We start from the raw sequence: 14,514 nt of genomic DNA, 5'->3' as shown, positions 1-14,514 counted from the left end.
AAAAATATTAATTTATTTATTTAGTTTTAGTTTTTCTAATTTAAATTATAAATAATATACGTGTGAGAAATATTTACTTCTAACTAAATTAAATACTACTTTAATTATGTGACAAAAAAATATTACTTTAATTTGTCAATTATTATATTATCATTTTTGTTAAGTTTTTATGTAAGCAAAATATAATAATATATATAGACAATAACATCAAAATAAAAACATAAATGAAAACCAAGAGAAACTATACCTAAATGACCTAAAAGTAGGTATTATAAAAATTAAATTATGATTTTAATTTTAAAAATATCAAAAAGAAAAATTATTTTTTTTAGTTTCAGATATATTGGAAGAAAGTTTCAAAACTACCTTTTGCAATATATTTAAAAACTACCTACTTTAATAAATATTAAATCAGAATTTGAAACTTCTTTTTGATTATTTTGTTATCAGAAATGGCTTACTTCTCTTCCAAGAAGTTGACCATATTTTTGTTAAAAGTGTATATCAAAAACAGAAAATATTTTTGATAAGTCAGTCTTTTCTCAAATTAACCCCTGTAAATGAGTTATACTATGCTAGATACTTTGAATATCGACATAGATTATTGACTTATGAGAGTAAGAGTTTGTCGGATGTGAGAGTCGACAAATCCAAACAAGGGAGAAGAATATAGTCTTGAAATGATATTAATAGATGAAAATGGCAATGCCAAAACTTTTAGTGATATTTGTTTGTTAGTTATTCTTTTATAATATTTATTTTGTCCGCACATGTTTGTTGTTTTTAATTTTTATATGATTTACTTTGTATAAAGAAAAATATAGACTTCCACAATATCTGTTTGTTTGCTATTATCTCATGGATTTAAGTTAATGTTCGTCTACAAAATATATACAAAATTCAATATAAATGCAAATAAAATAAAATCACAAAATTCTAATCAACTCATACCTAAAATTTATACTAATACACAAATCTATACTAACTTCATCATACATGAGTAACATCAAACATTTATACCAATTTCACAAACAATACTCTACATTAATTTAACAAATTTAGGAAACACAATTTAACCAATATAATTATCATAATTAGGTATTGAATTTATATTTTCAAAGGAAAAAAAATAGAATAAAAATAGAATGTGATACTTACTTGATGGTCTCAACGATTTGATGAGAAAAATAGAAAAGAAATGGTGAAAAAGGGTAAATAGACGAGAAAAAAAAGGGAAATGAGGAAAGGGAAACAAATATGGGAAGGGTAAAATTGACCGAACCCGGTCAAATTTATATTTTTGACCGACTCCAGTCAAATATATATTTAACTTTTTTTGAAATTTTGTGCGGGAAAATTCCCGCCTAGAAAATAATTTTGACCGCACACAAATTTGACCGCGATCGGTCAAATTTAATGACGTCATCGAAACATGCTTTGGCGGGAAATTTCCCTCCTTTTTTTGCGGGGCCCGCCATTTAAAATTGACCGGATAAATTTGACCAAAAACTAATTTTGACCGTTTTCGGTCAAAATTGTGAGCAGTCAAAATTAATCGGTCAATTTTAACCTTGACTTGGTGACATGCGAGTTTGACCTTAAATGTGACTGCGTTCGGTCAAAAATAAGGCGGTCAAAAATAACCGGTCAAAAATACCCGGTTTTTCTTGTAGTGACATGGGGTGACAAAAATCTAATATATATATATATTAATGACAAAGATCTAATTAAATTGATAGACCCACCACCACAACAATAATAATGAAAATATAGCAGACACCAAAAAGAGCTGCAAGAAATATGGAACAACTCAATAACATAAATGACAAATTTTATTATAGATTTAGAAAGACTTGAACAACGAAAATCGAGGGAAAATTAATGTCACGAACAAAATAATTTAAAATAATATTAGCCTAGAAGATATTGTTCATTTTCCTTGGTAAAACGAGGTGGAGGGCATGATACTAACGATTTTTGAACCATAAGAAGATGCCTAAAAAGCGAAGCTCAAACTTATTAAAGGGAGTCATTTGATGAGGTCTTACTATTCTCAAAATCCCTAGTGTAAAGTCTATGTAGAATTTTAAATTAATTACCATCTTTTGACAAATGTCTATTAATAATAATCTGATTCTTCATTTATGGATCTTTATTATATTAACCTTATAGTATTGCAAAGTGGTGACTGAACCTCCCTGTTGCACGATTCCGCTCAGCAGGTGCTAGCTTTTATTGACATCGACGAATAACGACTTTTGTAAATATCATGATCACATGAATTTACAATTGTCTTTTTACGAAGCCTATAATGCATGAACATTTCGTTCCCTCCAACTCCATTTACTTTCATTTGCACTCATCGTTTTTAAGCCGATGTCTAACTATAAACTTATTAAACAATGAAAGAATGCAGTACTACATCAACTTCCCCCTTCATTGATAGTGCATAACTTAGCAGCAAACTTTTCGCAAAAAGAAAGAAAACAAGAAATATAATCAAAATATATGGGTGACAAAAATCTATTTAGAGTTATTTAGCAAAAAAGTAATTTTATTTAGAGTTAGAGTGTTAAGCACACAAAATTTTATTTTAAAGTAAAATAGTGTCAAGAGGGAGAAATTAATACAAATCTCTAAAAATATAACCAGAGCCACTAAATGTGAAACAACATAACATCACAGAGACCAACTTTATCACACATTTAGCAAGACTAGAACCATAAAATAGGAGGGGTAATAAAGGTGTATTAACAAAAATACTATACTACATCAAAAAATTAGCCTGGACGACACTGTTCCTATCCATGATTAGATATAAGATATTAATGCATATTGAACCATCAAAAGATGCCAAAAATAAAAAACTCAAAAGTGTAACAAGAGAGTCAATTGATGAGATCTTACTACTATGAGAAATGTCATAGACTGAACCTCATGCCTTGCTTGCTACCAGCTTCGTAATCTCCATTACTGCTATTTCAAGAAACACAAAAAAATGTATCTATAGCAGAAGGCCAGCTGTGTACAATTAAAAGCGAGGGAAAATTAATGTACACGAACAAAATTATTTTAAAAATATTAGCCTAGAAGATACTGTTCATTTTCCTTCGTAAACGAGGTCGAGGGCATGATGATACTAATGATTCTTTAACCATAAGAAGATACTTAAAAAGCAAAGCTCAAACTTATTAAAGGGAGTCATTTGATGAGGTCTTACTATCCTCAAAATCCCTAGTGTAAAGTCTAAGTAGAATTTTATATCAATTACCATCTTTTGACAAAAGTCTATTACTAATAATCTGATTCTTCATTTATGGATCTTTATTATATTAACCTTAAAGTATTGCAAAGTGGTGACTGAACCTCACTGTTGGACGATTCCGCTCAACAGGTGTTAGATTTTATTGACATCGACGAGTGACGACTTTTGTAAATATTACGACCACATGAAGTTGCAATTGTTCTTTTCCGAAGCCTATAATACATGAACATGTCAGTTGCCTCTAACTCCCTTTACTTTCATTTGTACTCATGGTCCTTAACCCGACGTCTAAACCCGACTGTCGAACTAGTCTAAATCTCGCGTAGAACCGAGAAAAAAGAACATCATTGCTATCTAACCTTACACCAAAACTCAGGCAGTTAGCTATAAATTTGTTAAAGAATGAAAGAATGCAGTACTACATCAACTTCCCCCTTCATTGATAGAGCATAACTTAGCAGCAAACTTTTCGCAAAAAAGAAAGAAAAAAAAAGAAATAGCAGGAAAAGAAAAAAACAATAATAGTTTTATCTTAAATTTCCTTTCAAAAATATATGTTACCATAAACCAATCTGATGATACTAATCTAGATTTCACATACAATGACATAAATCAAAATCAATGGGTGACAAAAATCTATTTAGAGTTATTTTGTAGAAAATAAACTATTTAGAGTTAAAGTGTTAGGCACACAAAATTTTATTTTAAAGCAAAAATAGTGTCAGGAGGGAGAAATTAATACACATATCGAAAAATATAACCACAACCACCAAACGTGGAACAACATAACATCACAGAGACGAACTTTATCACAGATTTAGAAGGACTAGAATATAAAATGGGAGGGGAAAAAAGGTGTAGTAACAAAACTACTATATTTCCTCAAAAGATTAGCCTAGATGACACTGTTCCTTTTCATGGTTATATATAAGATATTAATGCATATTCAACCATCAAAAGATGCCAAAAATACAAAATTCAAAAGTGTAACCAAACCTGATGCCCTGTTTGCTACTAGCTTAGTAATCCCCATTACTGCTATTTCAAGAAACAAAATAAAAATGTATCTATAGCTACATTTATACACGACTCCTAAAAGGAACCGTTTTGATTTTAAAACGGTAACTAGTAAAGACCAAAAAATTAAAAATATAGCTGTATTCCACTTTTAGAATATCTGATAAGAAGAATTGGGATATATATTCAAATTTTTATTAACCATTATAAAAACTCTAGGAATATTTTATACACTATCTCCTAAGATAGAGTAGATGTTTGAATATTAGTGAAATGTATCTGAAATCTAAATTCTTAAATGTTAGTTTTTTTACTCATATACTTATATATCCACATAAGTTTAAAAAAATATTTAAGAATATCCAATATCTAATGTCCTGATACCACATTTCGTGATAATGATGATATTTACTAGAAAATTTTCAATTTAAACAATTTTTGTTATTATAGTTTAAAAAAGTAAAATGATTCATACCAATTTAATTTTTGTAAATCGAATTATCACATTTTTATAAGTATAAGAAATCTTGAATCGATTATCACAACTACTATTCCCCCAACGGAAAATCCAAGTATTGGATGTGTGGGAATAGTAGTTGTGAAAATCGATTCAAGATTCCTTATACTTATGACATTGTTTTTTTTCTCCAAGATGAGAATGTGCATGAGACAAACTGATAAATCTTAATTTCTCGGAGCACGAAGGAGTTTGATCCCTCAAGATACGGGTCGAAAAGACCACACAAATTATACAAAGGTGTGCATGGAAAAAAAGGTAAAGGCAAGTGGTATGCACAATGTTCACATGGAGGAGATAATGCATACATTGGTACCTATAACACAGAGCTTGAGGCAACTGTTGCATACGATAAGAGAGGTAGAGAGGTGATACGTCCCGAAGAAAGGCTATTTGCTTGCCCTCTACCTCTGAATATGCACCAGGCCACATGTTTATTGGCGGGGGGCCATATTATTTTCTACCATATGGTAAAGACATTGCCAAAGAATTAATCACCACACCACTAGTTGAAAACCCCCTTAAAGTGAGGGTTTTCGAAATATCACATGATCCTGATTTCTCCTATTTCGTAAATGTTTCATCTATTAGTGTCGATTATAAACTTGTCTCTCTTCTCTGTTAACACTACAACAAAAACAGCATCAGACAACGGTTTTTGCTCGTTGTCTGAAACCACGAAAAACCGTGGTCTATCGAGTCGCCGTCTGATATGTATATCAGACAACGGTGCGCACCGTTGTGTGACAGTGCTGAACATGATGGTTTACGTTAAACAAACTGTTGTGCAACACCCAGAAACAACAACGTTTACTCTTAAATGTGGTGTTGTTAGAAACGCTTCTTCACAATAGTCGTTTTAGAAAATGGTGTTGTTAGAGAGACTATCCACAACAGTTTTAGTAGCTCGCAAGACTTGTTGGAAAGAGGATAATACAACGGTTGTTGAAATAGAGAAGCTCGTTCTTTCCTCTCTTGTACAACGGGTTTCGAACATGAGCCCACTTGTGTAAGGCCCCTTCTAACAAAATTTTAATTAGTGAGGTTATTGTGTTTAGTTATGTCAGACATTGGTTTTCTTTTAGATAGTTGGTGGTCGTTTACATGTTTTAACAATTGTTTGTGTTTCATCATTATTGCAAGTCATTTGTTTGGACAATGGTTTTGTAACAAGAAATCATTGTTTCCAGTTTTATGAGGCAATGTTTTTAATGAATAATGGTTATTGTATCATGTTTTATATGACAATGCCTCTAAAAACATAATAGACAATGATTAACACAACTCGATTAAACTAAGCTAGAGAATGTAATTAATAAGCCAAAAAATTTGTAAACAACAATTTTCATAACGCAATAACCATTGTTACAACCAAATCACATATACGATCTAACATCCAGAAATATTTCCCCTGAGGGTGGAAAATCCCAAATATATAAAGACCTAAAATACATACAATAAATGGTAGCATGTAGAGAGGCATAGGTGACTACAAGAGTCATTTTTGAGCTTTTCAACTACCCAGCCCATCAACAATCCTCTCATTGCATTGTTTTGTTTCGGATGGAGCCCTCTTACTATCTCTTTTGGAAGTGAATCTACTGCAACCACCTGTAATGCACAGAAAAGTTCTTGATATGCTTTTCATACAAAGAAATTAATGTGATTGAGGAGTATGTTTCGAGTTCAAGATATACCAGTGTGCCATCTTCCATGGTTTCACGTCATTCATATACAATAAATTGTAGCAGTTGTGAGCTCTATCAACATACCAGTCTTTCTGTATTTAGAATTAGAGCATCTACGCCACAGTCTGAGACATGGGGATTGAGTTCATCAAGTAAAATGTTTGCCGGCTTCAAAGTACTATTAACAACATAAGGAACAACATCAGCATCTTGCTCCTATCATTAGTGAAGTATAAAAACTCTTGCAAGCTACTATTTGTAATACAATCATGGACGAGAAGACGTACCATGTTCAGCAGAATATCATTCAAATCTCTGGCATGGTTGTTGTGATGGATATAAATAAGTGCCTTTTTGACTTGAAGTAAACAAAATACCAAATGAACAGAAACGCGTAGAGATTCACAAAAAGTCCAGGCCCAAAAATATGGCCATAGAGATTAAAAAAAAGTCGAAAAATAAAGACAAACCGGGTGAGTAGAAAGCAGAGTAAGGGGGATTGATGGTAGTGTTTAAAATATAGATGCCATGTTTGGAGATCTATTGTCTGAATTAGGCTCAAACAACGCTTGACGAAAAATCCGTTGTATAAAAATAGTGTATACAACGGTTTATGGGAAGGAAACCGTTGAATAATAAATTTCCATTTTTATGAGTTAAAAATTCGAATTTCCTTGATCAATTCTTGATCTCATGCAAGAAAAACCTATGACTATCAAGAAATTGATTATTTTGTTATAACTTTGGTTAGGACTTTTGAATCTTTGCACTCTCTCATGTACATTTATTTTCTTAAAATTCATTCAGTCAGACAACATTTTATTAGTTAGTAGAGGCTTATCTATAAGGCCATGATACGATGCTAACAAAAACACTTGCCTGTTAGCTTCCCAGTCACACAACACTATATGAAACTATTGTATGAATTTTCATGGACAACACAACAAAAAAAACACTTGTCTCATATTAACAACGGTTTCTTGGAATATTGTATGAGGTTTCTTCACACAATAGCACCGAAAACAGTTGTCTATCATGCATCATGACACAATACCACAGTTAAGATACCGTTATCTGATTGAATTTTGTAAACAAGTTTTTTAACCGTTGTAGGTTGTAGGTGTTAGACAATATTTATTTGATGATGAAAATAAACCGTTGTCTCTTGTTTTCGGCCAACACTTTTTTCAGTGTCCGTTGTCTGATCAGTGTTGTCTGATGTTAGTTTTGTTGTCTGACGTTATCCATCGAAAAAGATGGCTCCAGGGTACTGCTTTAAGTACTACTACTACTTATACAATATTAAGGCCTTCCATCTATGAGGCTCTTCTTAGTGCTTTTAACAAGGCAGCAGTGATCAGAAAGATGAAAAGAGTAGAATCCGTGGCACCCTTTGGAGCATGTTATGAATCTAAATCAATAGCCAGAAGCCAGACAGGACCTGTAGTGCCATATATAGATATTGGTCTGACAGGCAACACACATTGGAGATTTTATGGTGCTAATTCAATGGTCTCGGTAAACAACGATGTCTAATGCTTGGCATTTGTGGGTGCACCATTTACAACTAGTTCAATTGTCATAGGAGCGCATCAAATGGAGCATTATCATATCGAGTTTGATCTCGTTTCCTCAAAGCTGAGGATTAGCACTTCACTTTCATTTCGAAATACAACCTGCAGCCAGTCTCGCGTCATCTAGATTTCAAGGAAATTGCCATTATAGCTAGTTCGAGTCCGGTGAGGACATTTGATGAATAGACTCTTTAATTTCTTTTCAAATTGGTTTTTCTTCAAAGTTATTGTCATTTTTACTTGACTTTGTTGAAGTGCTTATCATAAGGCATAACTATTTAATTATCAACCTTCCTGGGAGCCAATTTTTTTCAAGCAACAAGAACTGATCTGTTCCATTTGATTATATGTGATAGAATGCCTGGTATACTCATACTGAGTCTAAGGCGTACCGATTCGTTTAATAATCCACCACAATTCAATGCAAAGGAGATAGCAAATTTAGAACACATTAGTAAAATTTGCTTACAGAAGTATTTGAATCTACTTAACTACGCAATGGACTGCAGCAAATATGATCATTTACGATGAAAAACTTCTGAAAAAAATGTCAGGCACAGCAAACTTATGACAGAAATCCAAATAGGAGTAAGTTTCTGGTGAACTTACAGTTGGAACCCAGGTCTTAACTTCTGACCATACTGAAATTGTGAATAAAATGATCGGAAAGTTAAGTAAATTTAAATGCATTTATAAGCACAAAATTACAATTATTGTTACTGCACTTGTTAATTTCTTTATATCAAGACATTATAATTGATTGTTGAACGGTACAGTACTTATTGTACCTATAAGTTTGGACTTTGGGGTGATTATTTCGGTGAAAACCAACAATGCAGTACAATATAAGACATTAATTTTCAGAATGACTCCATGAAGAACTGATTGAATATTCCGGATTATTATGCAGTTTAGTCAAAGGAGATTAGTCCTGATCATCGGATTTAAACTGAAAATCAAACAATTATACGTCTGTATTCATGCACTGACTTCATGTATGCTTTTGTTCGTTCTTGCTTAGGGTTTTCTGCGTGTAAACAGAAAGAAACATGCATGTTGTATCTTTAAGTCATTTGCTGGTTTTTGCTTAGTCCACAAAAAATTGCAAGCTGACTTGCTTTCAGTAGAAGTCAATAGTCATACTAGTGGTGTTGTAGATATATGTGGGTGTGGATCTCGATAAAGTCCATGGTTGCTGACTTTCTGTATTGACTTGGAAGGGGGCGGGCAGAGGCCGATCTAGATCCTCCATGTCCCTTACTAGATCCGTCCCAGAGACAATGCCCTTTCAGTCTTTCACATAACTTGAATAGTATTAAGTAGAAAACACATGACTAAAACAATAATAAAAAAATACCCAATGAAGTGGATTCATTATTTTAGGGACAATTTTGACTGTCCGAAAAAACAAATATAGATACTTTGAAGGCCATTTATGGACTCTGTTCAAATGTATTCATACCATATCTGGTCTTCCATATCTTTCTTTTCTGGTAGTCCGTTGCAATAAAAAAAAATGGCACTCATGCAAGACTCCCTCAGTTGTCACCTTGTGTGTCCAGCACATGACTAGATTCTTGACAGATCTGGAGACTACTCTTCTATAAATGTTTACTCTGTTCAGCACTAGAAAATCATATCATCATAACAATGTCTTATTCAATCCACTGTAGTCTAATTATCTTGTTCTTCGTGTTTACCATTTTTTCGGTTTCAAATGCTGCTGAAGTCGAAAAAACACAGCCCACTGCCCTTATTTTTCCGGTAAGGAAATACACGGAAGCACTCCAGTATGGAGTATATCCGTGTAATTCCTGTATCCAGTACTACACTAGTTTAAACATTTCCAAACAAGACAACAATATAAACCTGGCGATGGATCTTGGTGGCCAACACACCTGGTTCAATTGTGATGACTTCGATTTACCAACCTATAAGTCCATCAGTTGCAACACTGAAAAATGTAGAAAGTATAAGGGCTATGATTGCATGAACTGCGCTCTTCTGATCCCTGTCCCACCACGGTGCACTAACAATGCATGTGCTGTCACCTATTCCAATCCATTTGCTTTTCAAGATATTAACAACAGCCTAGCAGAAGATGCCTTATTTGTCGAGTCTACCAATGGCTTATCAGTTGGATTAACCTACAAATCTCCTGATCCATTTCCATTTTCATGTTCTGATTACTTGAGAAATCTAGCCAGTGGAACCAAAGGTATGATAGGCCTCGTAAATACAACTACTTCCTTGCCTGCACAAATGGCAGCACAGTTTAATTTACCTCACAAATTTGCTCTTTGTTTGCCCTCTACATCTGGTCCTATACATGGCCACATGTTTATTGGCGGGGGGCCATACATATTTCGGCCATATTCTAAGAACATTGCTAAAAAGTTGATCACCACAAAACTCATTAGTTACCCTGTTGATACTGACAAAATTTATACAGTAACTGACCCTTACGACGAATATTTCGTACATCTCAAATCTATTACTATTGATCAGAAACTTGTCCCTCTTAATGCTTCTTTACTATCCATCAACGAAGATGGCTTTGGAGGTACTACATTTAGTACTCGATTTCCTTTCACAAGTTTACAGAGAACTCTCTATACAGTTTTCGTTACTGCTTTTACTGAGGCTGCAGCTAGCAGGAAGATGAAAAGAGTAGACGGACCCTTCGATGTGTGTTTCAATGCCACAAACATTCCCAAAAGCAAGACAGGACCTGCGGTGCCACATATAGATATCGGTTTTGCAGGGGGCAAGAACGAATGGAGACTTTACGGAGCCAACTCAATGGTATCGGTGAATGAAGAAGTATTATGCCTGGCATTTGTGGATGGAGGAAAATTTCCAAGAACTTCAGTTGTCATAGGAGGGCATCAACTAGAGAATTATCTTATCGAGTTCGATCTTATTTCTTCCAATGTAGGGATTAGCTCTTCACTTTTAACTCGAAATACAACTTGCAGCCAGTCCAGAGTCCTATAAATTTACTAGCAGTAGGTTCTTGCTGGGCTCAATTGAACAATATTTCACTGGGATTGATATTGCTTCAGATGGAGGAGTTTTAATAAGAGAAAATCTAAATATTATGTAGGTGCAATGCTGCTTGATGCACATTCTCATGATTAATTGAAGTTTCAACGTTTAAATACTAAAGAAAAGGAAGAGATCAGTTAGAAACTAATGGCACTTACATGTGAGAAAGTTGACACTTAGCATAATATGAGTTTTCCTTCGGTTAGTTTGATGAATGTAATTTTCTTTTTAAAAAGATTTTACATGGAATGGTGGTTCTCTGCACTGGTACCATGTTAAGTAACCAGTCGCTCTAAAACCTTAAGGTTGTAGAGAACGGACTCAACATGATCTTATACTCTTTAACAGCTTAAACAATCTCCTCCATGAAGTCTTGTATTCCTTTCTGTCCAAATAACATATGCAACAGCTGATAAATAAGTCGGGCCAGTTTAACCTTTAGTGAGCTGCCTTTCATTGAAGTCAAAAACTCCACATTATCCCTCCAATTCGCAGGAGTAGCAACTGGGCAGCATTTTATAATTTCCTCCGAGAATGGGCATTGAACGAATAACTGATGCGCAGATTCAACAATAGCAGGGCAGAGCAAGCAATAAGATTGAGTTTGCATACTAAATCTGAGCATTCTATCTCGGGTTAACAATCTATTCTTCACAGCAAGCCACAATAGAAAAGTATGTTTTAGACTAATGAGTTTATGTCAAATTAAATCATGCCAGATAACAGGAGCTGCTCTATTCGAATAGACCTCCACATATCAGATTTTTTTATACCATTCTGGTCATCCCATAAAATGCTATTTCTGCTTTGAATTTGGAAAGAACCCAGGAGATTACGAAGATCCCTGAGTAGAACCTGATTCGAAGGTGGGTTGTACCATCCTTTACCTTTGCATTGTTCGTAGAATCTACAAGAAATATGATTCCATTACCCAACGTTTAAGTGAGTGACTTTCCTCGAAACCAAGGATCATACCATAGTGAGAAAGAGGGGTAACTCCTACTACATACTTCACATGATTAAGCGCAGCTGGTCTATACTTGAGAATTTTGCCAAGACTCCAAGGACAACGTTGCAGAACCTCCATAGTCCAGAAGAATTTAGATTTTGAAAAAGTATTATGCACCCAATTAAGCCAAATGAGTCTTCTTTCATGCTGATAACACGCCACAACTGAAATAAGATCGCAGATTGATGCCAATCTTCAAGATGCCTTAAGTTTAGGCCCCCTTCCTTCTTAGGCAAACAACAATCTGACCATCCAACCTTATGCATACATTTTAAGGCGCCCTCTTTCTGTAAAAATAACATCATGATGTGTTGGATTTTCTTCAACATCCCTTTGTAGCAGCTTACACATACATAACTTTTGCATATCATGAACCAAAACACAACTTATCATAGTCCAAACTGCATTGAACTACCTACACATCACACATGATTATAAATGTGGGCAGGGTCATTCACAAATTTTACAGCATGGTACAATAGAGAAATGATCAAATGAAACTAACTATATTGTACATGTCACCTCACCAAGATACCAAATTAACTACTGGTTGTAAAATGAATTAAAATTATCAAAAACTAAAACAAAAAGATTTCAGCTTTCATATGCTAAAGATCCACCCTAACATAGTCTAGATTGAATATACTAGTGATGTTGTAGACATTCGTGTGCAGGGACGGAACTAGACAGGGACTAGACTGAGCCTCCGTTCCTATCAAATCTCTAAAAATATAGAAAATTTAACGTAAAATTCTGAATTTTTTTTATCTAAATATCATCTGGTTCCCCTGTATTAAAATCCTGTCCATGTTTGTGGATCCGGAAATTCCATGGTTGACTTCCTGTATTGACTTGGGTGACTTAAGGTTGGGGCATCTGACCTTTCATGCAAGTTGAACATTATCTAAGTAGCAAACACATGACTGACAATAGTAAAAAACAGATGATATGATTCATTTTTTTAGAACAATTTGACTGTTCCAAAAAACAAATATAGATACTTTGATGGCCATTTATGGAATCTGCTCAAATGTGTTCATAACATATCTGGTCTTCCATATCCTTCTTTTCTGGTAGTCAGTTGCAATAAAAAATGGTACTCAAGACTCCCTCAGTTATCACCTTGTGTATACAGATCTGGAGACTAATCTTCTATAAATGTTTACTCTGTTCAGCACTAGAAAATCATAACATCATAACAATGTCTTATTCAATCCACTGTAGTCTAATTATCTTGTTCTTCGTGTTTACCAGTTTCAGATGCTGCTAATGTTGAAAATCCACAGCCCACTGCCCTTATTTTTCCGATAAGGAAAGACTTGGAAGTACTCCAGGTACTACACTACTTTAAACATTTTCAAACGAGACAACAATATAAACCTGGCGATGGATCTTGGTGGCCAACACACCTGGTTCAATTGTGATGAGTTCGATTTACCAACCTATAAGTCCATCAGTTGCAACACTGAAAAATGTAGAAAGTATAACGGCTATGATTGCATGAACTGCGCTCTTCTGATCCCTGTCCCACCACGCTGCATTAACGATGGATGTGCTGTCACGTATGCCAATCAGTTCGCTGCTCAAGATATTAATAACAGCTTAGCAGAGGATGCCTTATTTGTCGAGTCTACAAATGGTGTATCAGTTGGATTAACCTACAATCCCCTGAACCGTTTCCATTTTCATGTTCCGATCTCTTGGATAATCTAGCCAGTGGAACCAAAGGTATGATAGGCCTCGTAAATACAACTACATCCTTGCCTGCACATATGTCAAGCCAGTTCAATTTACCTCATAAATTTGCTCTTTGTTTGCCCTCTAGTCCTATACACGGCCACATGTTTGTAGGCGGAGGGCCATACATATTTCCACCATACTATAAAAACATTGCTAAGAAATTGATCACCACAAAACTTGTCAGTTACCCTGTTGACACTGACAAAATTTACATTATAACTGACCCTTACGACGAATATTTTGTAGATATTAAATCTATTAATATCGATCAAAAACTTGTCCCTCTTAATGCTTCTTTACTATCCATCAACAAAGATGGCTTCGGGGGTACTACATTTAGTACCCTATCTCCTTTCACAAGTTTACAGACTTCCCTCTATACGGTTTTCGTTACTGCTTTTACTGAGGCTTCAGCTCACAGGAAGATGAAAGAGTAGACGGACCCTTGGACATGTGTTTCAATGCCACAGACATACCTAAAAGCAAGACAGGACCTGCAGTGCCACATATCGATATTGGTTTTGCAGGGGGCAAGAATGAGTGCAGACTTTACGGAGCCAACTCGATGCTATCAGTGAATGAAGAGGTATTATGCCTGGCATTTGTGGATGGAGGGAAATTTCCAAGAACTTCAGTTGTCATAGGAGCGCATCAAC

At 34.5% G+C, this 14,514-nt stretch overlaps 2 protein-coding genes across 2 annotated transcripts; both read left to right on the top strand.

The window, feature by feature from the left end:
- Positions 1 to 9,936: 9,936 nt before the first annotated feature.
- On the top strand, positions 9,937 to 11,058 carry LOC108222572 (probable aspartic proteinase GIP2). The gene has a single exon (XM_017396478.2). The coding sequence runs from the start codon at positions 9,937 to 9,939 to the stop codon at positions 11,056 to 11,058; it is 1,122 nt and encodes a 373-aa protein (XP_017251967.1).
- A 2,446-nt stretch (positions 11,059 to 13,504) lies between these two features.
- Positions 13,505 to 14,295, top strand: LOC108221181 (probable aspartic proteinase GIP2). Its single transcript, XM_064093226.1, has 2 exons — positions 13,505 to 13,757; positions 13,832 to 14,295. The coding sequence occupies exons 1-2, from the start codon at positions 13,505 to 13,507 to the stop codon at positions 14,293 to 14,295; spliced, it is 717 nt and encodes a 238-aa protein (XP_063949296.1).
- Positions 14,296 to 14,514: the final 219 nt, after the last annotated feature.

Source organism: Daucus carota, chromosome 5 (assembly GCF_001625215.2).
Source record: "Daucus carota subsp. sativus chromosome 5, DH1 v3.0, whole genome shotgun sequence".
NCBI lineage: Eukaryota > Viridiplantae > Streptophyta > Magnoliopsida > Apiales > Apiaceae > Daucus > Daucus carota.
Note: the sequence above shows the minus strand (reverse complement) of the source record. Positions and strands in the feature narration are given on the sequence as shown.